Source organism: Dermacentor variabilis, chromosome 4 (genome assembly GCF_050947875.1).
Source record: "Dermacentor variabilis isolate Ectoservices chromosome 4, ASM5094787v1, whole genome shotgun sequence".
Classification (NCBI taxonomy): domain Eukaryota; kingdom Metazoa; phylum Arthropoda; class Arachnida; order Ixodida; family Ixodidae; genus Dermacentor; species Dermacentor variabilis.
The window spans coordinates 72,010,416-72,037,168 of record NC_134571.1 but is presented as its reverse complement, the minus strand read 5'-3'; the positions used below and the strand labels follow the sequence as shown (position 1 = coordinate 72,037,168).

General features: G+C 45.3%; 1 protein-coding gene across 6 annotated transcripts in view; it reads right to left on the bottom strand.

Annotated features, from left to right (window-relative positions):
- Nucleotides 1-26,753, bottom strand: part of Naprt (nicotinate phosphoribosyltransferase) — a 49,633-nt gene that overhangs the window by 11,805 nt on the left and 11,075 nt on the right. For 2 of the 6 annotated variants that reach the window (XM_075689432.1, XM_075689434.1), the window contains exons 7-12: nucleotides 14,760-14,985; nucleotides 9,886-9,918; nucleotides 9,395-9,475; nucleotides 8,272-8,373; nucleotides 5,837-5,939; nucleotides 4,590-4,675 (exon numbers count right to left, since the gene is read on the bottom strand). In XM_075689432.1, the coding sequence (XP_075545547.1) occupies nucleotides 4,590-4,675; nucleotides 5,837-5,939; nucleotides 8,272-8,373; nucleotides 9,395-9,475; nucleotides 9,886-9,918; nucleotides 14,760-14,985 (631 nt within the window). Of the gene's footprint in view, nucleotides 1-3,131; nucleotides 3,192-4,589; nucleotides 4,676-5,836; nucleotides 5,940-8,271; nucleotides 8,374-9,394; nucleotides 9,476-9,885; nucleotides 9,919-14,759; nucleotides 14,986-26,753 lie in introns of all 6 variants that reach the window. The other 4 variants (XM_075689431.1, XM_075689433.1, XM_075689435.1 and 1 more) reach the window with 4 other exon arrangements.

Sequence of the window (26,753 nt, the reverse complement as noted above, 5' to 3'; positions counted from 1 at the left end):
GAACTGTCTTAAAACCGTATTTATTTGATTCTAACGTGCCTTCGATTGCAACAAACACCTGGTTTCCATGAGCCAAAAATAATAATAAAAAAAAAAACGCTCTCAATTGTAACGCACACCCCTAAAAACCATTACCTAAAAAAATAAAAAGAAAAGAGTCCTTTAGAGCACCACACACCTCATTCTTTCATACAGAAGTACTTTCATACATATCATAAGAAGCCAACAAACACTGACACCAAGGAGAACATAGGGGAAATTACTTGTGTTTAATAAACGAAATAAAGAAACGATAAATAATGGAAATGAAAGTGGATGAAAAAACAACTTGCCACAGGTGAGGAATGATCCCAGAACCTTCACCTTTCGTGTGCGAAATGCGAAGGTTCTTGCGTCCTGTCGCGGACGCAAAAAAAAAAGACACATAAATACCCAAGACAGTGGATGGGAAACGGCGCCACGGTATCTCAATTGGTAGAGCATCGCACGCGAAATGCAAAGGTTGTGGGATCGTTCCCCACCTGCGGCAAGTTGCTTTTTCATCCACTTTCATTTCCATTAATTTATCGTTTCTTTATTTTGTTTAGTAAACATAAGTAATTTCCCCTATGTTCTCCTTGGTGTCAGCGTTTGTTGGCTTCTTATGATATGACTAATAAAAATCGGGCCCCTCGGTTAACCCCCTTTCTTCTCATATATACTTTCATACAGAAATACAACTTTCTCTCATTTGGAAAAAAACAAGAATTTACTCCCAATGCACTGAAGTTGCGATAGATAAGAAAAGTCGCAGTTTCGCCCGAAAGGTGAAGCATCCATTATGATAGCAAATTAGTAGACAGCTACATGAAAAGTAAGGATAGTAGTTTTATCGGCCGTATAAACTTTTAAACATTCACTTACTAGCTAAATTAACAAGCATGATGTCGCGCGCACAAGCAAACATGAACACATCTCACTCAATGACCACGGAAACTCTGTATCAAAATGCTGCAGTGAGGAAGTGCGGTAGCAGGAGCGAGGGAATTGACCTTTTTGCGGCCTCTCGCTTCAACGCGAACCAAGCAACAAGAACCCAGCACGGTGTGCCTAAATGTGTAGGCTCTTGTCTCCGTCACAGGTCGCTTTCAAGATAGGGGCCGCGCGGCCACACCGTACGTAGCAACCGTTGGTGTAGAATGCCTCTCCCGTTTTGCGCCAGTCCTGCACGCAAGTTTCAGGAACTCCGAACACCCGTCATGCGGCCCGATTTCTATCGTCTCTGCACATGTGACCGCTTTCCTTTTAATTGCGGCATCGCGATGAACTCGGCATGTGCTTACAGTCAGCACTTCCATGCTGATAGAGCAAACACAGAAAACAGGAAGATGGACGGTGCACTAACCTAAGCAAAAAGAAACATTGCCTAAGCACACGTACTGTAGCACATGGAGGAAGCTACGGCATCTAGGCTTGAAGTGCGTACGAGGCGGCCATTTTGAAATGCCGGTGGCGCTATGGTAGCACAGATTTAGGGTCGTACTCGACTCTAATGCGCACGCAATTTTTGGATTCGTTTTATCGGGAAAAAAAAGTGTGCGTTAGCTTTGAGTAAATACGGTATCTTAAGAAGTCTTTATCTTTAATGTTCCAAAAACATTACAATGGCAAAAATTTCATGTAGATGAGGCTAATCATTGCAATAGTTTGCGGGAAGGCATAAGGTGTTCTCTTTCGAACACCTTTCTTTTACTTGTCATTCGGGCGTAGGCGACCACAAGCTGGTGTGCTAATGCCCAGATGTTCTCACGTGCCCCTTGGCTCAAGTGTGGGGTGCCATGCGGAAGCAGAATTTCGTCTTCCTAAGTCTGCCGGTGCCCGCAGACTGAGGTGCCGGCAGACCTCATTATAATGAAGTTGCATCCATCACAAAAACACCTCCATTATATCCAATACACATCACTATCATATACAGTTAAATGTCAATGTAATGAACTCAGCATAATGAATGAAGTTTCAATATACCGAAGTGAATCACCGTTTACCACCTTCACTATTTATTTATTTATTTATTTATTTATTTATTTATTTATTTATTTAAGGATACCTTACAGGCCCCCAGAGGCATTGTATAAGGGGGGAGAGTACACTCGGAGATTATACAATAATTAGAACACATATGTGAATACATATACAAAAAGAAATACAGTATAAGAAATGCGCTAACATAGTGTAATGTGGTGTTAAAATTGTATAATGGACAAACCGAATGCTTTTGAATGCGAGAGGTCACAACATTATCAATAGAATTACAGAGCTAGCGGGACACATTTGGCTATAACAAAACAGTATTTAAGGGAGAGTAGCGCAATGACAACAGGAAAGGCAAGAAAAAATAACATGTTAGGTTATGTTGAGTTTGAAAAATGTGTTGTTAGAACGTGCCGGAAATTTTCCGGGTCATTCTCGTAAGCGATGGCGTTAGGAAGATTGTTCCAAAGGCGAATGGCTCTTGGAAGAGCGGAATAGTTAAATGAATTAGTCTTTCCATAGATGTGCTTGAAATTGAACTGATTGTACAACCGGTATTACCTGTAATGAGGAGTTTCAAGAGGCAGAATTGATGGCGCTGTATTATGGACATATTTATGAAATAATGATAGCAGGGCTATATCACAATGGTAATGCAAGGGATGTAGTGAGAGGCCGAGTTTAATTTGTGTTATGCTTTTGTTAAAGTCATAAGAACGTGAAATAAGATGCACAGCCCTATTCTGAATAGATTCGAGCTTTTCGATCAAGTATTTCTGATGCGAAGACCAGATGGATGCGGCGTATTCAAGCTGAGGTTGAACAAATGTTAGATAAGCTAGTTTAGGAGTGTCTTTAGTAGACTTATGCAACTTGCATCTTATGTACCCTAATGATCTCTATGCATTGGTGCATATGTATGCAATGTGCGTTGGCCATGAAAGAGTCGAAGTTAGGTAAACATCAAGATATTTATATTGAGTATCATGCATACTAGTGATGTTATTTATGTGATAAAGAAACAGATTTAGTATGCTTGAGGCAGAAAGAGAAAATTTTACATTTAGAAACGTTAAGCATCATTAGCAAAGCGTTACACCAAAGAGAAATAAGTTCTAGACCTCTTTTGAGCATTGTATGATCTTCGGCACACTTGATGGCACGATAAAGAATGCAGTCATCTGCAAAAATGCGCACGTGTGAGGAAATGTTATTGGGTAAGTGATTAAAGTATATTAGAAATAGTAATGGCCCAAGAACGCTGCCTTGTGGTACCCGTAAAGTAATGTTCGAAAGAGGAGAGGAAAAATTATTGACTGCTGTGAATTGCTGACAGTTAAAAAGAAAATTGTGAATTCATGTTAGTGTAAGAGCGTCTACTATAAGAGCAGATAGTTTTGAAATCAAATGGCAACGTGCTACGAGGTCAAACGCTTTTGAAAAGTCTAGAAAAGCACAATCAGTTTGTAGATCCTCTTCCATGTTAGTATGCAAATCAGTTGTTAATTCTAATAATTGCGTCTCGCAGGAGCGATGCCGAGATATGCATCTATATAGAAGTTTACCTGTTTTTATTACCTGTTGACAATTGGGAGAAATGTTTTATATTTACTTTTTTGTATCCGATAATTCTTTGTATCCCTGATCGTTATATCGAAGTTCGACTATATAAAAATATACCTTATGGGACAATATAATGTTAGAATGGGAAACAGAAGATTGTTTAAAGCCACAAGGATGAAGTTTAGACTAAAGCCCCTCCATACATTATTCCGCCGACCAGTTTAAGTACCGCCAACCTGCCCTCACGCTCCTCTCCCACTCACCGCCTTAACTTCTGGTGTCAAGCGGAACTTGCGTAGCTGCATCTTCCTGTTCCGAGTGGAAGTGACGCTATGTTTTTTAGCGTTGTTTACTTTCGCATCGATGGAGAGGCTTTAATTGCACCAGCTGCAGTTTAAACTGTGAATGCGATTCCATCCAAGAACCACCGCCTATTGTAGTCAGCGATCTGCTCGTTTTCGCTGCTTCGCGTCAACCTGCGACGGGTTGTGCCACAAGCGACAACGTACAGTGGAATGTAGTGCCTGGGTGCTTGGAGACCACTGCCGTTTTTCGTGCATTTGGAAAACAGCGACCGCGAACTACTACTTCAGCGGAATACAACAGCTTGTCCCCTTTGCATTCTTCTTATGGTGACTGCCACAGCTCTGCTAAGCATGCGCGGGCGTCTCACCATCGTCTAACAGCAATCAAAGTGGAAATTCCCGCCGCGCAACTCCAGGAAGCGGAAACGCCGGAACCAGAAATTTTTCAACCGGAAATGCTGGAACTGGATTTGGTGTGAGGGGAAAAGGCAGCGCACAACAAAGGTTGTCGCTACTTAAGAAAGCGGCGGTGGCGCGTGAATGGAGGGGCTTTAATTTAGACAAATTCATGCCTGGTACCCATCATTCTCATGCAGGATGAAAAGCTGTACTGGTGGCTATGGCAAACACTAATGCAAGTCCTTTCTCTAGTACTTTTAGTACAAAATTATGACCACTACCACACCATACAGGGTGTAGCCGGGAACTGACCTGGAAAGGATGCCGACAGAGAACCCTTTTTCCTTTCTCAGGCGGTGGCTCGTCCATTTTCTGCATTAGATCCAGCAGTGCATAACCTGCACGAAAGCCATTCATATGTGGGATTGAGAGTATGTGTGGATTTGTGCTTGTTGGTTATGTGGCACTGGCATACAGTGTAGTGGAAACAACATAAATAATGATAGAGAAACAGACCCTGTACTTGCTTCTGACACATTTTTATTCAACATAGATAAAAGAAAACATGTAGAACATTGTTTGCAATTAACAAAAAAGCAGGTGAGCAAAATTGAACACAGAAACAAAATAGAAAATAAAGCTATTTGAAAATTCCACTGGTAATAGTAATTATCTCGAGTAAGGGGAAATCCATAGCACTTGTCTTTGATTTCACTGTTCATCAGGCTATTTACACTAGCATACCTTTTTATATTTCTCTATGTTTGTTGCCTTCTTGTTTACAACTTAATGTTTTTTAGTTGTTTAGTTTTTTCCCCAGTTTTAATGGCCTATTCAAATTTGAGTGGCACCAAACAAATCAAACACACAACAAGAAAGATGCACACTGTGCTTTTCGTCTTGTCATATTGTTTTGGCACTGTTCAAATCAGAATACGTGCAATGCACAAAACCAACTTCCATTGCTGTAAACGAATGCCTGTTTTCACATATTTGAATGCACAACTTAACAGGACACTAATGAGAAATGTGAAGTCAATTACATGGGTAAACTGCACTTGTTGGAATACCAAACACACCAGTGTCAGTGTTTATCTGAGGCTTGTCAAGCCTGAAAAAATGTAAACATGGAGAATTAGTGGCAATGGTCTTTCAAAGTTCTCACGCCAACTCCTTATGGTGTCACAGATGTTGAGACCTGCCTACTGGAGGCAAGTTAATTGATAATCAATTAGGAAACCTTGCATTAGCAAAGACTATAATACCTGGCAACCTTTGCTAGATAAAAATGGCTTAACTATGTGGAATGAAAATGAAGACTTCACACAAATGTAATATACAAAGAGCGCAGTTTGGTCATTGGTCACGAAGCGAGAACAGGAAGTTTCCCATTCACCAGGATAAACTTATTTCGTGCCTCTCCTTAGTGTCCCTTTAGAAAGTGTCATCCCAGAATGGATAGCTCTTCAAGCAGTAAAGCAGTACCAGTACTAAACAAGTACCGTCATACGCAACAACTTCCACAGCCCGAATGCCACAATTTACTGTCTGGCTCTGACCTTGGTGTCCGTACAAGCGGTAGCAGGCCTTCTTGCCAGGTATTGTCACCTTCTGGATGTCGAGACTGAGCTTGATGCAAGAGAGGTCCTTCACCTCCACTAGCTTTATGAAACAATAATAATGATAACAATAATGAAAAGTTTTTCAGTTGAACATGAACAGTGGCCACAGCAATAAGAGTGCAGTATAAAACCTAAGTGCAAAATATTTCAAAGTGTCCAAGGCTTGCACCACAAGCATAGTACTAATGCGCTTAATATGAGCTGTAACATGTAAACCGCAGCTACAGCAACGCTCTCGTGAAAAAAAAAGTGGAGAGGGTGTTGCCATTTGAACAATGCACAAACCCCCTTCTTTCAGTGATCTGCCTTCTTTGCAGAGTGATAATAAATTGGCCCACTGAGCAGCGATTGCTTCATCGCTGATAAAGAACCAGAATAGTTGCATAGCTAAGGCAGCGTGCGCTTTGATGAAGCACAATGCACTAAGGGCTATGGACTCAGAGGCTGCTCTGCAGGCCACTGTATTATCGCTTTATGAAGATGGCAGACGGTGTAAAGCATGAGGCTATGCGAATTTCCAGAATGGCAAAACCCTCTCCACTTTTTTCGCGAGAGCTTAGCTGCAACCATGGCTCGCGTGTTGCAGTCATAAATTGCGATAGATCGCAATACATTGTTGCCAGGGGAGAGTACCTGTGCACACGCAGCCCAACACATTGTGGTGCCAATACTTTCATTAGTAATTAATGAGGTATTATACCCCAAGGCTGTACTTTTGATCAACAATCTGAATTTTCAGTTTCCACTGATTGGCTAAGCAAAGAGGGTAGTGGAGGTCAAAACTCAAATCAAGTCACGTGGTTTCGTACCCAAAAACAACAGCTTGTGAGCTAGGAAGGACGCTGCATAGTGGATTCTCCAGATAAATTTCAACCGCTTGGGGTTCGTTAAAGGGAGACTAAAAAAAAAATTATTTGAGCGTCGTTAGTAAATTGCCCTTCCACAATAATAAAATATTCACTCTTACAGTGAGAGCATGCCTTGTGGGGCAGAAGAAATGCAAGAATGAAAGATAAGTGTCAATGAGACTTTAAGTTCCTTCACCAGTTTGCCATGACACACACTTTGATGGAGTCTTCTCGGGACTAGCTTAATTTTTTTATCAATAAGGATGGACTGCACTGTTTTCTAAAAGAGCCGAAGACTGAACTTAACAAGTTTAAACTACTTTTTCTGCGGCACAACGGTAGAAATACTGAGAAAATACTTTAAAATTCGTGACGTCACACTGACATAACGGTGCTAGAGTTTCAGCAGGAAATTCAAAAACCGAAACATTTACTTTTTCTACCACAGCGGCGGCCTAATGGTAGATCATTCGTCTCGTATGCAGAAGGTATTGAGTTCAAATTCCAGTGCCGCTGGAAACCCACCGGCTTTTTGTAATAGATAGATATGTTCCCTGGCCTGGTGCTCGGCTATTGTGGGGGGTTCACATCTCAAATAGGGTCCCAATAGAGATTTACAAGTTGTCTCTAGACGCATGGTTTTCCAACCACAGACAACCCTGTTGAAGAGCATCTGCCGTGGCTGTGGGAGGCAAGTGCTGCCACCGGGTACCTACCGGTAAAATAGGTACAAGTACACTCCCGGCCTGGTGCTTAGCCATCATGGTACACCAACGCTAGGAAAGGGGTGTTTGTCTCCAACCTGAAGGCCCCGCCACCTCGATAGGTGCATTTGGGGCACCACATGAAAAATGGCGGCCGTGGGAGCAGCCCAAACATAACTTTTTTTATGTGTTCATGGGGGTTTCCACAGGAATTTAGGGCACAGGCTCCTTTCCCAAGCGTATCACCCATGAAGGAAGCCGAATGCCAGTCCAGGGGCAAACTTGTGCCCATTTGAACCAGCGGGTACCCAGCAGCAGTGGCAATCAAACCCACAACTCCTCGCAGCTGAAGCGGGCACTCTAAAACTAGGCCGCGGCTGCGGTTGCCACAAAATTAATGAGCATTGTCTAGACTGATTTAGTGCTTCTCTTTTTTCTCAGTGTTTATTTAATGCACATCTGAATCTAAGTACAAGAGCGTTTTTGCATTATGCCCCCATAGGAATGCAGGTACCACAGCAGCTGGGAATTCCCTCAGGACCTCGTACCCAGCAGCAGAATGCAATCGGCACTGACTCACCACATTTGTAAATATGACAAGAAGAATGGCAAACTTTCTTATTTCCTTATTTCTTACTTTAACATCACATAGCTGCCAAGTGCATTGGCAGAATATCCAAAGCTCCAGTTAGATAATGTATTGAGAATCACAAAGCAAAAGAGAATGTATTACTGAAATTTTATCCATTGAGAATACAGGGATGCCATAGTGAAGGCTCTCGTAATTATGACCGCCTGGAATTGTTGAATGTACACGTACACCTGAAAGTACACAGGCATCTTTGTATCCCACCACTTCCATCAGAATGTGACTGCAGCAGGTACGTAGAACCCTGTGCTCTGGAGCAGCAGTAGAAAGCCACTATGAAGGGTAACACAGTGGAGTGAAAAAAGGTAATACAAGAATACTTGCAGAAAAAAAGCATTTAGAGAGAATTAAACCACATCAATGCTATCATAACATCACAAGGCTGTGTGGGCTAGAATAAAGACCATGACTACGTCATTTATTCATGCAGTGGCATAGCAAAGGGCTATGCCTTAGGGTCAGAACACTACCTTCTCCCCAACGCTTTTCTTAAAAATATGATCAATTCTTGTCAATGAGAAACAGCTTACGAACAGGAGGGAAACAACCCCCAGAATTAACAGCATGCTGACAACACACCCTCTCTCAAGCCACGACTATGCAACTGCGTCAGAGGCGAGATCACAATAGCGGCATTGATATAGCCAGATGGTAGCATGCAGTGAACAATTGTTGGAATTCGCACCCATTTCTTTATCATTTGAGTGGGTAAAACCAGTGCAATACATTAGGCATACAGATACCTTAATGTGAACTACACATTTTACCATGTTTTCCACATTTACAAACATGTGACTCAATGAACACAACAACCTCACAGCACAGGCAAAGGCTCTTGGCCTCCACAGCCTTAGGAACAACTGAAAGCATTTGAAATGTGCTTAGACAGGCTCCTGTTCTTGTTTCCCTCCTCAATTAGTGAATGCTTCTCCATATGGTTAAGGAAAGCTAGCACAAAATTAATGTTGGAAGTGGACTGCTAAGAAGCATCCACAGTATATGAGACCACTGATCAGAGGACTCAAAGAAAGATCCGAGTTTCAACAGCAGTGAACACATGTGACATACCACCTCACTTACAGATAGAAACTAACTAAAGTAGCAGTAATAGAAAAAGCTCCCATTGCATTCTGTATAAGACTGTCCTGTTTGCAAAAGTAAACTAATCTGCAATGCTCACTTCACATATTCTGGCGAATGCTCACATGCCAAAGCCATCTCTATAACATCTGTAACTGCACTGACTGGCTCACTCAGAGCAATGCGGTTATTTGCAGTTTGACTTAGTGCTTACCTTGTAGACACAGCCAAGGGCAGGTTGCTTTTGACACGTTACTAAGTGAGTTCCAATGCCAAAACTATTTATCTTGTGCCCCTACAAGAAAATTGGAAAGATGGAATTGTGTCCAATAAGATAGCAGCAATGTTCAGACACAAAATGCACAGTATGGTCCACTGTTAAAGGGAACACTTAATTAGCTTACTAGCACAGTTTACTACTCAGAGTAGGCAAGGTGTCTGCAATGATCTTTATTTTTATACCTCATGCATCACATTGGCCAATGATTTTTTTAAAAATGCAAATACTTCTTGAGTTACACAAGACTGAACACTAAATTAATGTTCCCATTAAGAGTGGAGTGCAGTGTACACATGTACAGCAAACTGGAGCACTGCCTGCTTTCTCTAAATGCGCAGGACTAAACTACAACAAGTGCAGGAAAAAAACCCTGCATTAAGAAAGGATGTTGCAGCCACTGATAATATCCAAGCAAAGGTCCTTACACATGTCAAGCCATGTTTTATACTCTTCCATGCCTGGAAGAAAGAAAAGGAGAGAAATAGTGGCAACAAAACTCAGCATAGCTGGCTTGCCCATTAATAATGTGCACACGAACGGCTCATTGCAGCTTAAAGAACTTGAACACTGAACATTTCCAAACCAACGAATGCAACGACAAAGGAGAGTCAAGTGAGGGGTGAGTGGCTTGTTGGTATTTAAGTATTAGGCAACATGCAATGAGCTTTTCATTACAGAGTGTAATTTATCATGCAGCATTGCACTATCGAGCGATGCAAGACCAAGCCTTTGTAAATCAACAGTGCATGAACTATTTCCAGGAATGTGTCAAAATCTGTATTCAATGATAAGCTTAATATTTGGAAGCCCTTTGCTTCTTTCTTCCAAGGTACTATAGGCTTATTTTAAGCTAACTTGTAAGAAGAGTAGGTTTTCAAGCTGCAATAATGCTTGCCTTAAAGGTCAGCTTCATAGGCTTCACATGAAGTAATATTATACACCGATAATTGTAGAGTCACTCAAAAAACGTTTTCTGGCACTAACTTCTTCAATAAGGGTTGAGTAAAAATGGAGAGGCAGACAAATCAGATGATGACAGACATTTTTCCAAGGAGCAAGAGATCCTCCCTGAAGTAGGAATTCTCTCCTCCCAACCAACATTTCCAAGTGACACATAAAAAAGCTGTGCATGACACACTTACTGCAGACACATAGGAAGGAAGGTGATAAGTGAAATGTTGGGAAGCAAATCGTGCATGATGCATGCTCCATGGCACAAGTACACTGCCCAAATATACAGTGGAATCTTGTTGATACGATTCTGCATAATAAGTTTTCCGGGACAATACGTTTGTTTTCCACTTCCCGGCCAATTTCCAACAGGACGAATGTACAGTTAAATTTTGATATAATGAAGTAGGTGAAATTGGCAATTTGCTTTGTTATATCAAAATTTCGTTGGATTGAAATTCGACCTTTTATGCAAATATGTATAATCGCTGATCAATTTTTCTTACATGAAAAGGGGCTGCAGAATTTTGCAAATTATCGGCCAATTGAAAAAAGGAAATTTGAATGAGAAAATTTATTTCGATGAATTTGGAAGTCGGAGGCGAATGATACAGTTTCATGCCATGTACGTTGACGATTTCTTGGCGATACGAATTAAGCGAAGCTAGCCATGCTTTCTCATGCACTCCGCCCCCGCAGCTGATAGCATTGCCTGCACTGGGACGACGCGATCATGAAAAGCGCCAGCAATGGGGAGCGAATGCTTTGTCTGCCTCTTGCTCCAACGAGTCCCGAAAACTCAAGATTACGCAGCTTCCAATACTAAACGGGAAGACAGCTAACATGATGCCAAGCCGTTTCAGCACGCCCACTGTTTGCACACGCGGCAGATTACCTCTAAAGCAGGGTGCACGGCTGTGTGTGTGCTCACCCGCGCTTACAGCCATGTGCAGCCACAGCCGAGACGCGTGCCAGCAATCACGAAATGCCAACTTTGCTTTGGGTAAGTTGTTAGTTTTGATTTGCTTAGGTTATATTGAGATGGTGTGCACGCTCGTTTTTTAATAAAGAAATCGACAAGTGCAATTTGACTGGTCTTAGTGCGTTTACAATTGATAGTTCCAAGTTATCATCATGTTAACGGCAAAAACAATACTCCATGAAACCTGTGTGGCATGGTTTGGTGTCGTGCATATATAAGCATCTGTAACGGCTTCTGGAATACGGTTGGAAGTTGGCGCTCATCCTGTGTACTTGTGTCTTTCTTGGTCCATGTTTTTTTGTGCTACTCGTCAAGGTTTTCAGCTATGAACCAACTGGCCCAAACAAAAGCTGTATTGCGTTATATTTAAGTTCATTATATTGAGGTTTAACTGTATTTGAACATGGTTATTGTGATTGCGTATTCACCTGAAGTTGGATAATACGACTGTAAAAGTGGGCTTGTACTTGTACTTGTAAAACTCAGAACTTTATATTGTAGTGTACTAACTTAAATGACATTTCAACGATTCAACCGAACGGCAAGAACCTTAACAGTGAACGTCGAAGCAGCGAAGCCTAGTGTTGCCGTGGTGGTAGCTACGGCTGCCAGCGAATCGGCATGCGAGAGCGAAGGGTTCTTGCGTCTGAAACTACAGGCGTTCTTATACATCGACTCTATGGGACGCGTGGTGGAGCCTCAAAGCCGTCAGCGCTATCGGGCATTTCACCAAAATCGGGCGTCTGGAAAATCGGTTGTTGACTGTAGACAGGCAACTCCTCCAGCCAACAACACCGCGTCAAAGACAATTCGTAACGAGTCCTCTTTTTCACTCGAGCCAGCAGTAGGTCGCAACTTTCGTACCCTTTCAATAAAATGACAGCCAATTTTCCCTGATTGAAGCACAAATTCCCTGAGTTTTCCCTGAGTTTTACCAGATAATTCAAAATGCCTGAGAATTCCTGTTTTTTCTTTTAACAATATCCAAGCGGGAATTCACGAGGGTTGAAATTTTCTTGAATACAATCACTGGAAGTTTATCAAAAATAAAAATTTAGGAAATTCAAGGATTTTCAAGGATCTCCGAAAATTCCAAGTCTTTCAAGGCCTTGAAAACGATCTCTTCTAATTCAAGGCTTTTCAAGGGTTTCAAGGACCTGCACAAACCCTGTCGGATGTTACGTTTTATTTTCTGGTTCTCGATGATCGTAGCAATGAGATTCCCCTGTAGTTCTCTGTTTGCAAGTCCAGAGAATACCACTGCTTGGAGATATCAGGGGGGGGGGGGCAGGAAACTGAAAGGACTAACACCACCCACCACCACTGAGTGAATATAGAGAGGTATGGCCACGTGGGTCACACCAAACTATTAGTTACATTTGCAGTCACTGTCTAGCAAAACTGAAATTGGTGATCATGACTATGATGAACACAATGCTATGTCTACCTCCTTGTGCACAAGCAGCAATGAAAATCTGGTATGATGCATACTTTATGACGCCACTGGCACAGTTACTTGAAGGCAGCTGTGTTTCAAGTAGATCATTGACACTTTACAGAACTTGAAGGTAACAGCACTAAATACAGGAGCAAGACCAGAGCAGACAAACACAATGCTGACAACCACCAGTTTTGCCGGCGCAGTTCAAATTTTAGTGCATGTCGATGTGAATATCAGTATAAGGAAGCACCGTTAGCTTCAACTTCTGAAATGTTCCAACCGGGTCGATTCATCATGCTCCTATACCCTTTGCCTCTGTCAAGAAGTGTTTCGTGTGGCTCCTGTGTAATGGGCATACACCATGGTACACATTTTACTCCGAATAATAATATGTGCTCTTCATGCAGCACAAAATAGACACACCAACAGTCAGAAGCTGACCACAAAAGTACATCACAGATGCATTCCACTAAGTTGTCACTTAAGGGGGGCAAAAAGGTGTTTAGAAACAAACTTTTTTTCATGCTGATATAAAAAATATAATTACTTTTTAAATTGACTGAGTGGTTCTAGATATAATTAAAATTAATCACCTATTGTTTATCAGAACAATTCTAACAAGAGTATCAGCCAGAACGTTTATAAAGACATATGGCTGGATACTACAAAGTGTAAGCAACACAACTGTAGGGCTACTTTCTTATATTGCAGGTATTACCAATTTTACAGCAATTTGAAGTTCGATCTCCAGACATGGCAATTATGTGGTTCAATTAGTAGCCAGATTCTAAACTTTACAAAAGCAAAATTAAAGAATCTGCTCCTAGCATTGTGTAGTACACACATGTAGCTACATGCCACTTTAAAATTATGGTTCCATGTGACCTGAAGACCGAGATAGCGCTTCGGCAAGTTTAAAAACACCAAAAATGGGATTCTGAGAAAACTTGAAAGAACAAAATGAGCTTAATTTTATAACAGAACACCACAAAATTTTTGAAATATACAAGTGCTATTGCATTAGTAGTCTCCAGGAATGTAGTCTGTCTGGCTAGTGTCAGTACGGTGATGCCTTCTGAGCACCCGTTGCAAGTTTTCAGCAGACGCAGGCTCAGCAGATGTAGCCAGCTCGTTTGCCCCGGCAGCGATGTCGTCAACGCGATCTAGTAGTTCCGATTTTCAGTCAGTAACAGGAGTTGACACTAATGCTTGAAGTTTTCCTCGAGTTTCACTGTCAATACGCCGAAAAAATTCCAGCTGCAGAATAGTAGCATCGTGCCGAAACATCGATGAAATGCGGCCGTTGTCAGGAGCGCTTCGGGTGACTAGGCCTAACACAACATTGGGATCTCCGGCATCACTCGAATGTGGGAGCGGGCGAGTCCGGCGTAGCGTCGGTATGCACACACGTTAAGTCACGTTGGTGAGAACAACAGCATCTATTAGCGGCGAGAACTCGTGAGTGACGTCACAGCCAGGACACTGCTTGCTCCAGCTTGCTTGGCTGCCGAGCGTGCTCGTTCCCTTCATGTATGTTCAATGTTATGCTCCAGCCAGTTCATTGTGACGTCATGACATGTCCACTTCTTGGGTACCGAAACTGGTTTGAAGACACCAAGTATTATGGTAAATTATTTGGGCCACTCTGATGTTTGTCATTACTTTTTCTAAGGTTTAGCTGGATTCAGCTAGCTTGGGCTTTTATACACATACACACACAAAAAAGAAAAAAGATTATACAACGCCATAAATGTCACGTCATTACGCATTTAATGCTGCTTCTGCTTTGGATGTAAACTAACAATGAAATGGAACAACCATATAGCCAGGCACTCTCTGCTACCGCTTGCCACGAAGCCTTAGTCAAAGTAACATAGCGACATACATGCAAAAAAGGGTACTTTTTTTAAATTTCTGGTTCTAACCTGCTCATTGAGTGAGACGATGGTCTCCTCATTAATGTCATTGCTGGCCACAATGGCGAGGCTCCTGAACCACTCCTGGCTGTACTTGTCGGCGAGCTCACTAAAGAAGTGGTAGGCGCACGAGGAGAGATAGGCCAGGTCACCACTGTCAATGCGTATGCCCAGCGCACGGTAGCCAAGGTCATTCAGTGCCATGGCTACAGCAGAGAAATTCAGCAGTCCACTCCTGCACCATGGTTGCCAGAAAAACGTTCGTATTGTCACATTGTAGTGATCGCAGAAAACCAAACAATTCGAAACGTGCAAGTTGTGTTCAGAAAGACAAGCAATGCTCATACCACAATTATAGCAGTCGGCACAGTGGTCTATCGTTCAATCTGACCTGGCAGATTAAGTCCATCAGTATTTTATTATGGGTATACAAACATACAAAATTTTACATACGAATCAAATAGTTCCTGCTATTTGATTCATATTCGATTTGAGAATTCGCTATTTGAAGCTGCTGAATACCGTATTTACTTGCATAATGAATGCACTCGTGAAATGAACGCACCCCCAAATTAGTTGCAAAAAATCTGAATTTTTCCTTGCGTAATGAATGCATCCCCAACTTTGCTACTGTGCAGTCCCACGATCAAACAGCTGTGCTGTAGTTTTTCAAAGAGACTACAATCTTTGACTCTTGCACATGTGTTTTAAGTAAGCGCACTTAATGCTTCACACATCCTTTCCTGTGCAAAGGCACCTTGCCGATTCAATAGAGAAAAAAAATGCATGTGGCTCTCTGCCACATACACAGTTTATGTACTTTACGCTGACGTAATAGAAGAGCACGCGCATGAGATGTGTGGCGGGGCAGGGTGCACGGGGACCACTGTGCCGCACTTGATCGGTATAGTGGTCATAGGCATAGTGTCGAATTCGCATGTTTGTGGCTTGCTTCTCTGCCTGCCTTGGGTTTCAATGTGTGTGATGGGCCTTAAGTCTAGTTACACGCCTGCTATGTGACATAGAGTTTATCTGCTCACAAGACGGAAATGCTGATTGGACACTGATAAACTTTGACATGCTGATGAGCAGGACGGTCGCATAAAGAAATGCATACAGTGTGCTTGTAAAAAAATTTGGAGGGCGCTTAACCTTCGCCTTTAATAGTGGAATGTGAGAGAATTCAAAGATCTCCGACTGCTTCTCATGCTTCCCGGCAACTGCAGCATATGTAACCGTAATGTTTAATGGGAAACACTGGCGTGAACACTATGCATGAAGGCGGGCTTTCTGGTAGAAACACGGCCTCTTGTGTGGGCCGCGAGGCGGTGGAGGTGAGTGCCGTCTAGAGGTGTTGCAAGGAACCAGGCACGTTGCTCCATAGCCTCCAAGATATTTGAATGCTGGTACATACAAATGGCAGACACTGTGGCCAGTCTATGAATGGTAGAATCGCTGGTACAGGGGTTTGAGTTTTCGCGTAACAGAATTATGTTTTCTCGTCTATTCAAATTACCATCCAACACTATGATGTCTGTAGGTTGTGTGTAAATCGTACTTTGTGATTTTTCTATGTATTTTACCTAGAGAAATTAAATTATTTTGGCAACTTCCTTGTGCCACAAGGAGAGCCTGGGTATGCATGATTCGAAAATATTTTTGCCGGAACGACATCCAGTGTTGGATGCCAAATGCTGACGCTAGATTTTCTGCGATATGGGGCCCTTAATGCTATTGCGTTAAGAGGTACGCGTTTCTACATGATGCTTGCAATAACGGCAGATGCCCGGAAGCGGCTGTAAAGACAAGCTGAGGCATGATCGGAGAACGCTGTTCGAAGCACGCGTTCAGTTTCGCTTCCCGCAATTGCCTTGGGCTCTACCAACTTCACGCGGCTGACACTTTGTTTCTTTGTTCTATGGTGGAACCACGATGTGGATGAAGTGGCCAGCAACCCGAACAGGAGGTCTGGTGGTTTCAATGTGAATTTACAGTTTGCAAATGGTATACATGTATATCTACTGCAAAGATAAGTTATCTTATGCATGTTCCAAATCATTACTGCCTATGCATGTTCCGAATCATTACTGCCTTACTTTTCCATTTTTGCTGTTTCGAAAATGTCTCCATGAAATTTACTCCACCTAATCAACACACCCCCCCAGCTTTACTTCAATATATTGGGAATAGAAGTGCATTCATTACGCGCGTATATAAGATATTTGTTTCCTTCGAACATATAAGAGATACAAGCACTTATTAACAGTTATTGGAGTCTCAAGAGAGAGCGATAAACATGAGGACTGTTTCGAGTGATTCTGCAGCAGAATAGCTGCGGTTGTTGCAAGGGGCAGATAACTTTGGCTCAATATTTTCTACTCAATAAGAATGGCTCACTTTTAGGCAGCCTATATGCGAATGTGTTCCAATTTATAATCGGCCAATCTCACCATGTTAGCATCTCTTTCAAACAAGCATGATGCTGTCGTAATACACTTCTCTCCTTCAGTGAACACAACACTGTACACGCATCTGGTAACATGCAGTACCCTTGTTTCATTACATTTATTCTCATGGTGCCCCAATAGATGAAAGCATCTGTTTATCATTTACAAGCTCCTCAGTTGTCTGGATGTTTAATGGTTATGGTATTACATCTTCATTTCAGTGCATATATAAGGCTTATTTCTTTTACTAAACAGACTCAGAGCAAACCTCTTAAATCGGGTTTCTTCCGAAATCAGAAATGTATTCTATATTTGATTCAATATTCGCAGGTTGCCTTTCTTTAATATTGACACGTATACTTATCTTTATCGGGCGACCACGTTTCGCCGCCTAATAAATGTAATCGCACAGCGCGGGACGCGCCTTCATGTATCCGAAGTTTCTGAAAAGTTATCGATGCTTCTAACCGGCTGTCTGTTGTCGCCGAACCTTGTGTTATCCGATTTCATCGCATGATGCGAATGGTGTAGAACCTTGTGGAAGGCACGCGGGTCCGAACGATTAGTCTAGAACATTCGACGACTGCCGTATAAAAGCCGACACGCTTGACCCGCTGATCAGATTTTCGACGATCACAGACAGTGTTCACCACTCTCGTTGTGCTTTAAGTGTAGCCTGTTTTGTGGGCACAGGTTCGCCCAATAAAAGCTAGTTTTGCCTTTCACGGTATTGCTACTGTGTTCTTTGATGTCACGGCCACGTGACATCTGGTGGAGGTGCTTTGCGTTCATGTACCAGACGCCCCCACAAAGCCGTGACACAAGCCCGCACGCGGAAGACAACACCAACGTCGCCAAGAACCAGCGAGGTAGCCGCAGGCTGCGAGGACTTCGCCCGGAGCACGGACTTTTGCCTGCCAGGAAGATTGCCCCCAAATCCACCCCAATGGCAGCCCCAGCGTCCCCTGTCGTGCTGCAGCAGCCCAGGGAGCCTCCGGCGTTCCGCGGTTCAACGTTCGAGGACCCAGAAAGCTGGCTTGAGACGTATGAGAGAGTCGCTACATTTAATAACTGGAACAGCGACGACAAACTGCGACATGTCTTCTTCATATTCGAAGACGTGGCCAGGACGTGGTTTGAGAACAGGGAGTCGACCTTGACAATGTGGTACCTGTTCCGTAGCGGCTTTCTGCGCACCTTTACAAGCGTTGTGCGCAAGGAAAGGGCCGAAGCTATGCTGGACGCCCGAGTGCAGCTACCAAAGGAGAACGTTGCCATCTTTACGGAAGAAATGAGCTGTCTATTTCACCATGCCGACCTTGAAATGCCCAAGGAGAAAAAACTCCACCTACTCATGTGTGGTGTGAAGGGGGAACTTTTTGCTGGAATGGTACGAAGCTCACCAAAGACAGTCGACGAGTTTCTTCGCGAGGCCACCAGCATTGAGAAGACACTCGAGATGTGAAACCGGCAATTCGACCGCCGCCCGAACTCGACAAGCTACACGGGAGTTCAGTCGCTGGCCACCGACGACCTGCGCGAGACTATCCGAGCGGTCGTGCGCGAGGAGCTACAGAAGCTGTTCGCGTCATCACAGCCTCAAGTGACTTCGATTGCCGACGCCGTGCGTGAGGAGCCCGAACAACAACTCGGAGTAGCCCCTGAATCGCCGCAGCCTCATACGCCGCTGTAGCCCGCCGTCACGTTACCCCTCCAAGCCCACAGCCGGGCCCGGTGACGACACAGTTCCGTCGTCCACCACCACCCCCGCCGCCAGCATGCCAACCTGTCAACCCACGCGGCATTTCAAGGAAGACTGACGTTTGGCACGCCCCCGACCATCGGCCGCTCTGCTACCACTGCGGAGAAGCCGGCCATGTGTACCGCCGATGCCCATACCGGGAGATGGGACTGCGAGGTTTCGCCGTTAACACGCCGCGGCCACAGATTGGCGAACGACCTCGCGATATCGCCGACTACCTCGCCGCCACCAGGCCGCTACCTGTCGCCACAGCACCGACCATACACTGGCCCAGTCCGGGGCCGGACCGTCAGCCTATATCCGGAAAACTAAAAGCAGCAACCGATGCAGGTGTGGTTGCTGTTCGTCGAACTGAGGAAGATCCTCCGCCACCGCCGCCGAAGACGACGAAGAGACCATCTAGACGACATAATAATGACAAGCCGCCATCCCGACGAAATCAAGAAGCCAAGACTACACCGACGAAAGATGACTTCACGACGCGACGTTCCAACTTCAGTTCAACACGATGCAGCTGCGATCCGCCGCCAAGACCTAACTGTAACGCAAGACAAAGTACCACCGACCTCGACGTGCTTTTCGACGGCCATGCAGTCACCGCCTTAGTAGACACAGGAGCCGATTACTCCGTCATGAGTGGACCCATCGCCACCCAGTTGAGGAAAGTTAAGACTGCATGGGAAGGCCCTCAAATTCGGTCCGCTGGAGGACACCTGATTATGCCAACTGGGGTCTGCACGGCAAGAATTACCGTTCATGACCGGACTTACCCTGCCACCTTCGTTATCCTCCAACAGTGTTCACGAGAAGTCATTCTCGTCATGGACTTCCTGAATCAACATGGCATAGTCATCGACCTGAAGTCAAAATCGATAACGCTGTCGCAAGATCAAGCGATACCGCCGGAGAGCTGTCGTAGTCACCACGCCTTGAGTGCGCTCGAAGATCAAGTGAGCATCCCGCTGCGCTCCAGCATTATTATTTCCATTGGCACCGAAACATCCGCTGATGTAGAAGGCGTCATCGAGGGCGACCAACATCTACTGCTCGACCGTGAAATTTGCGTCGCAAGAGGGATCGCACGACTCCACGGAGGGCAAGTGGAAGTTATGCTAACCAACTTCAGCCAAGCGTTCAAGCACATCAACAAGGGCACGACAATCGCATACATCGAGGAAATTGTGGAAACCAGCAATGCCTTTGTCCTCCCGGATTCAGCCGCATCTACCCCGATGAGGACAGTCCCCGAACCAGACTTCGACATGAATCCAAGTCTTCCTATGAGTAAGCAGCAACAGATCAGAAGTCTTCTCCGACGATACAAAGACTACTTTTCGGCGTCATCGAGGATTCGACAAACACCAGTTGCAAAGCATCGCATAATAATCGAAGAGTGCACTCGACCACTCCGCCAGAGCCCTTACCGAGTTTCCACGCGAGAATGTGAAGCTATTAGGCAACAAGTCGACGAAATGCTGCGCGACGACATCATCCAGCCGTCAAAAAGCCCGTGGGCCTCTCCTGTAGTCCTGGTGAAGAAAAAGGACGGAACCCTACGCTTCTGCGTCGATTATCGTTGACTGAACAAGATCACGAAGAAGGATGTGTACCCCCTTCCACAGATAGACGACACATTGGATCACCTCTGCAATGCTAAATACTTCTCGTCGATGGACCTCAAGTCTGGCTACTGGCAAATAGAAGTCGACTAGAGCGAGATCGCGAAAAGATCGCCTTCATCACGCCAGACGGCCTCTACGAGTTCAAGGTCATGCCATTCGGACTGTGCTCGGCGCCTGCAACGTTTCAGCGCGTCATGGACACTGTGTTAGCAGGATTGAAGTGGCAGACGTGTCTTGTTTACTTAGATGACGTCGTTGTCTTCGCCGGAAATTTCGACGATCACCTTAGGCGGCTTGCGACAGTGTTAGCGGCCATCAAGTCATCAGGACTCACTCTGAAGCCGGAAAAGTGCCGCTTCACTTACGATGAGCTTTTGTTCCCAGGCCACGTCATCAGCAAATCAGGAGTACGCCCCGGCCCACAGAAGACAGCTGCCATCGCAAAGTTCCCGCAGCCAACCGAGAAGAAGGCAGTGCACAGATTCCTTGGCATGTGTGCCTACTATAGGTGCTTTGTCAAGGAATTTTCACGCATCGCAGAGCCGCTAACACACACAACCAAATGTGACGTCGAGTTCAAGTGGGAAACACCGCAGGCCAAGGCACTTCAAGAACTCAAACGATGCATGCAGTCGCCGCCGGTACTTGCACACTTCGACGAGGACACCGATGCTGAAATCCAGTGACGCCAGTAGCCTAGGCCTCGGTGCCATCCTAGTCCAGAGGAAAGAAGGACTTGAACGGGTGATATCGTATGCTAGCCGGTCGCTGTCAAAAGTGGAAAGCAATTATTCTACGATTGAAAAGGAATGCCTCGCCATTATTTGGGCTACAGCTAAATTCCGCCCTTACCTCTATGGCGGGCCATTCAAAGTCGTCAGCGACCATCACGCGTTGTGTTGGCTAGCTAACTTAAAGGACCCTTCAGGACGGCTGGCGCGGTGGAGCCTCAGACTGCAAGAATATGACGTCACGGTAACATACAAGTCTGGAAGAAAACACTCCAACGCCGACTGCTTATCACGCGCCCCCATCGATCCCCCGCCACAAGACGACGAGGACGACGACCCCTTCCTTGGGATAATAAGCGCGGAAGACTTCACTAAACAGCAATGAGCAGACGCGGAGCTAAAAGCCCTCGTCGAGTATTTGGAAGGGAACACCTACATTGTCCCTAGGGCATTTAAGCGCGGGTTGTCTTCGTTCCTGCTACAAAAGAACCTGCTCGTGAAGAACTTCTCACCAGTCCGCGCCAGCTACCTTCTTGTTGTACCGTCAGCGCTGCGTCCAGAAATACTGCACGCCCTACATGACGATCCAACCGCTGGGCATCTCGGATTCTCCCGGACGCTGTCGAGAATACAGGAAAGGTATTACTGGCCGCGTCTGACCGCCGACGTCGCCCGTTACGTCAAGACATACGGAGGCTGTCAGCGACGCAAGACACCACCGACAAGGCCAGCAGGATTACTACAGCCGATCGAACCTCCTCCTCGACCATTCCAGCAGACTGGGGTGGATTTTTGGGGCCGTTTCCGACGTCAACATCCGGGAATAAGTGGATCATCGTGGCGACGAACTTCCTCACCCGCTTCGCTGAAACTAAAGCTCTACCAAAAGGCAGCGCAGCCGAAGTGGCGAAATTTTTCGTCGAGCACATCCTGCTGCGACATGGCGCCCCAGATGTCCTCAACACCGACAGAGGAACGGCTTTTACAGCAGAGCTCACCCAAGCCATTCTGCAGTACAGCCAGACAAGCCACAGGAGGACAACTGCCTACCATCCGCAGACGAATGGTCTCACGGAGCGCCTGAACAAAACCCTCGCCGACATGCTAGCAATGTACGTCGACGTCGTGCACAAGATGTGGGACGCAGTTCTGCCGTATGTAACCTTCGCTTACAACACAGCGGTGCAAGAAACAACACAAATCACGCTGTTTAAGCTGGTTTACGACAGGAACCCGACGACGACGCTCGACGCCATGCTGCCCCACGTCACTGACGAAGAGAATGTTGACATCTCTAGCTATCTCCAGCGCGCCGAAGAAGCCCGACAGCTCGCCCGCCTACGGATCAAGAACCAACAGAGGACCGACAGCCGACAGTACTACCTCCGACGACGCTTCGTTGAGTACCAGCCCGGCAACCGTGTTTGGATTTGGACACCGATACGCCGACGAGGACTGAATGAGAAACTATCGCGCCGCTATTTCGGACCCTACAAGGTCATTCGACGTATTGGCGCACTGGACTATGAGGTCGTACTAGACAGAATTTCACATTCACAGCGGCGCCGCGCACGATCTGAAGTGGTCCACGTGGTGCGTCTGAAACCCTTTTACGGACGCTGACGAACTTCTTTATTTTCTTGTTTTCTTTGCTACGGGTTTTTTTTTTTTGATTACTTTCATTTGTATGCAGCATCGGGTCGATGCTCTTTAAGAAGGGGGTATTGACACGTGTACTTATCTTTATCGGGCGACCACGTTTCGCCGCCTAACAAATGTAATCGCAAAGCGCGGGACGCGCCTTCATGTATCGGAAGTTTCTGAAACGTTATCGATGCTTCTACCCGGCTGTCTGTTGTCGCTGCACCTTGTGTTATCTGATTTCATCGCGTGATGCGAATGGTGTAGAACTTTGTGGAAGGCACGTGGGTCCGAACGATTAGTCTGGAACATTTGACGACTGCCGTATAAAAGCAGACGCGATTGACCCGCTGGTCAGATTTTTGTCGATCGCAGACTGTGTTCGCCGCTCTCGTTGTTCTTTAAGTGTAGCCTGTTTTGTGGGCACAGGTTTGCCCAATAAAAGCTAGTTTTGCCTTTCACAGTATTGCTACTGTGTTCTTTGACGTCACGACCACGTGACAATATTCGTATTTGAACACCCCTGCTAGTTATACAAGCATCACTGTACGTTAGAGCAAAAACTATTGCCCGTGTATGTTTGAGAATGCACATTGTCCACGATATGCACTCAATCTGATTAGACGTATATCTTATGCTACAGAACTGGTGACAATGTTCATAAAAATTTTTAAGCAGTAGGTCTGTCTTATGCTGAGCAATAACTTGATAGCAGTGACAATCCAGAGAAAATGGAGACCAGCATAAAAAATGATGCATGCCATTATAGCACTACATTGTTTGGCCCTGGATATTCACTATGCTCACCTACTAGTTGCTGCAGCAAAGACATTAAAGTGATGTCTTAAGAATAGCACAGTAAAGACAAAGAGGCAGTACATTTTTTCATCAGCAAATGTCTGGAATTGTACAATAACAGACATTACCTATATAGACATAACTGACACCATGACGATGACGTGAGGAAAATCATACGGGCATGCCTTATTTCCAGAAGCAGCGACACTTGTGTAAGCTCGGCTCTGGCAACCCTCCATCACTGAAACTGAAATCTCATTCATCGATGGTTCAAGCTGACCTTTTCGTTAACAACTGGCTGCTTATTTGCATCTTTAAATCTTGGCTTGTTATGTTGAGGATATTCTGTGCTCTTTTATGAATTGCACACATTATACTTCCAATTAAAAATTTATGTGTGGTGGTGCACTTCAACAGACGAAGATGGTCTCTTGAGCAGCAGCAGCAATAAAGCCGACTGGGTTTTACCCTGACCAGGGTTCGTGCCCTATGAGCCTCATCTATACAGTGGCGATTTGGAATGGCTGAACACAATGCTTCCAACGAAGAAACCACATTTGCCACATCACCTCCACCAGCTTTTCAAGCAACCATTGTTCGCCTTCCTCCTTTCCGGGCACAACATCACAAAATCTATTTCATACACACTGAAGGACTGCCTACACTGTATTGCATCTCAACATGTTCGCTTTGCCCACATCCAGTCCTCCCTTCCTAGTGACATCCCACTGGACAATGGCGTACAATGTCCTCTCCAATCCACCCGCATGAAACAAGTATGACACTCTCAAGGCAATTGTCCTTTAGCATACCACGCTGTCAGAAACGTAAGCATCTGCAACAGCTTATTTCCAAGGGGAAACTCTGTGATCGCCGACCTACACAACTTCTCCGTCACAAGCGTGTCCTGTTAGGAGATCAAGCAGCAACTTATGACTAGCAGTTCCTGAAGGAGCTTTTCCTCCAGCATCTACCAGCATCCATGCAGATGATCTTGGCCATGGGGTAAGACTTCTCCCTGTCGGCTTTGGGTGTCCCCACCACCAAAATTATAGAAGCTGCTTGAACACTCTCCCATCACACCAGCTATAACACAAACGCACAATCCTGTGGTTTCGCCACAAGATCCATCTAAGTCTGGCAACTCAACTAACGAGATCAGGGCACTGCACCAAGACAACGCAGCCTCGGGAAACTTGTTGCTTCCATGCTTCTACAAACCCATACAAATCGTGACCGCGGCTCATGCTCTGAATCCACCAGGCGATCCTACACTAGTTACACCAGCTGCTGCACTCAATCTTCCAGAACTGCTCACTCAGCCTGCAACGTGGCACTTGCTTTTGCTGGTAGCATCAGCATTTCAGCCCTGCCTCAGTGCACTGCACATGCCCATGTTCCTGGCCAGAAAATGTCGATAAGGACCACTAATGGGGATGAGCAGTTCTCCGAAGATTTCAAGTCATCGACACCACCAGCAGGGTGAAGTTTCTTGTCGATACTGGCACTGAGGTCAGTGTCCTGCCCGCAAATTCTGTTGACTGCACCCTTTCCTCCATCTGTCATCTTGAAGCGGTGAATGCTACGAGTATTCCTGTGCACCAACGCCGATTGCTGCTTGTAAGCCTACGCCTGCACCAATCGCTCCGTTGGATTTTGTGCTGAGTGCACCCTTTCCTCCATCTGCCATCTTCAACCGGTGAATGCTACGAGCATTCCCGTGTACTGACGCCAATTGTTCCATTGGATTTTCCTCGTCGCCAATGTAAGCCATACTATACAGGGAGTAGATTTCCTTTCCCACTTCTCTCTTCTGGTTGATATGGCCCAAAAGAAAATGCTCGACCTCAATGTAGGTCTGTCAGTCATGGGTGCTTCTTGCCTCTACCTGTTTGCATTTACACTGTGTGTCAGTTCCAACACCACACGGGGATTTGCTTTATGGATATCTGGGGGTTTCCCTCTATCCCCACTGCACTAGACTGGGCTAAGCCTGTGAAGCATGACGTCGTCCATCACATTGTCACGCGGTGGTGATGTTGGAGAACACAGCAGCAATACTGTGAAGGACAAAACTAACTTTTATTGGGCGAACCTGTGCCCATAAAAACAGGCTACACTTATAGCACAACGATAGCGGCGAACACGGTCGGCGATCGTCGAAAATCTGATCTGCAGGTCCAGCGCGTTGGCTTTTATACAGCAGTTATCGAATGTTCCAGACTAATCTTTGGGACCCGCGTGCCTTCCACAAAGTTCTACACCATTCGCGTCGTGCGATGAAATCAGATAACACAAGGTTCGGCGACAACAGACAGCGGATAGAAGCATCGATAACTTTCCAGAAACTTCGGATAAGTGCAGGCGCGTCCCGCGCTGTGCGATAAGATTTGTTAGGCGGCGAAACGTGGTCGCCCGATAAATACACGTGTCAATATCATCACTAATGACCAGCTGACCCACCGCCATCTCACACCTGAAAAGCTCTGTACTTCATGTCAAGAGTTGAAGCATACGGTTGAGATTGGAACCGAGGGCCTGTCATCAAGCAGCTGGTCAGCATCCTTGCACATGATTCCAAAAGAAAGGAAGTAGGGACGGATGGCCCTATGGGGATTACTGCACTCTAAACTTGGCACTTGTTCCATACCACTACCCCTTACCCAACATCCAAGACTTCATGATGGACTTGTGTGGATGCAAAATGTTCTTTAAGCTTGAACTTGAGAAGGCATACAACCAAATTCTCGTTGCTCCAGAAGACATCCCCGACACCGCCATTGTCACACCATTTGGGCTGTTCGAATTTACTGGCATGCCCTTCGGCGTTAGAAATGTTGCGCAGTTTTCAACGTTTGTAGAGCATGAGCCATTCCTCCATGCCCTCGCCAGATTTTCCAGAGAAGGAATGCGGCCCTATCCAGAAACCGGGCGCACTCGCAGGGGCTGCCAGAGATAGCTGCCCCTCCCCATTGTGTGACATTGGGCTCTCCAATAGGAGA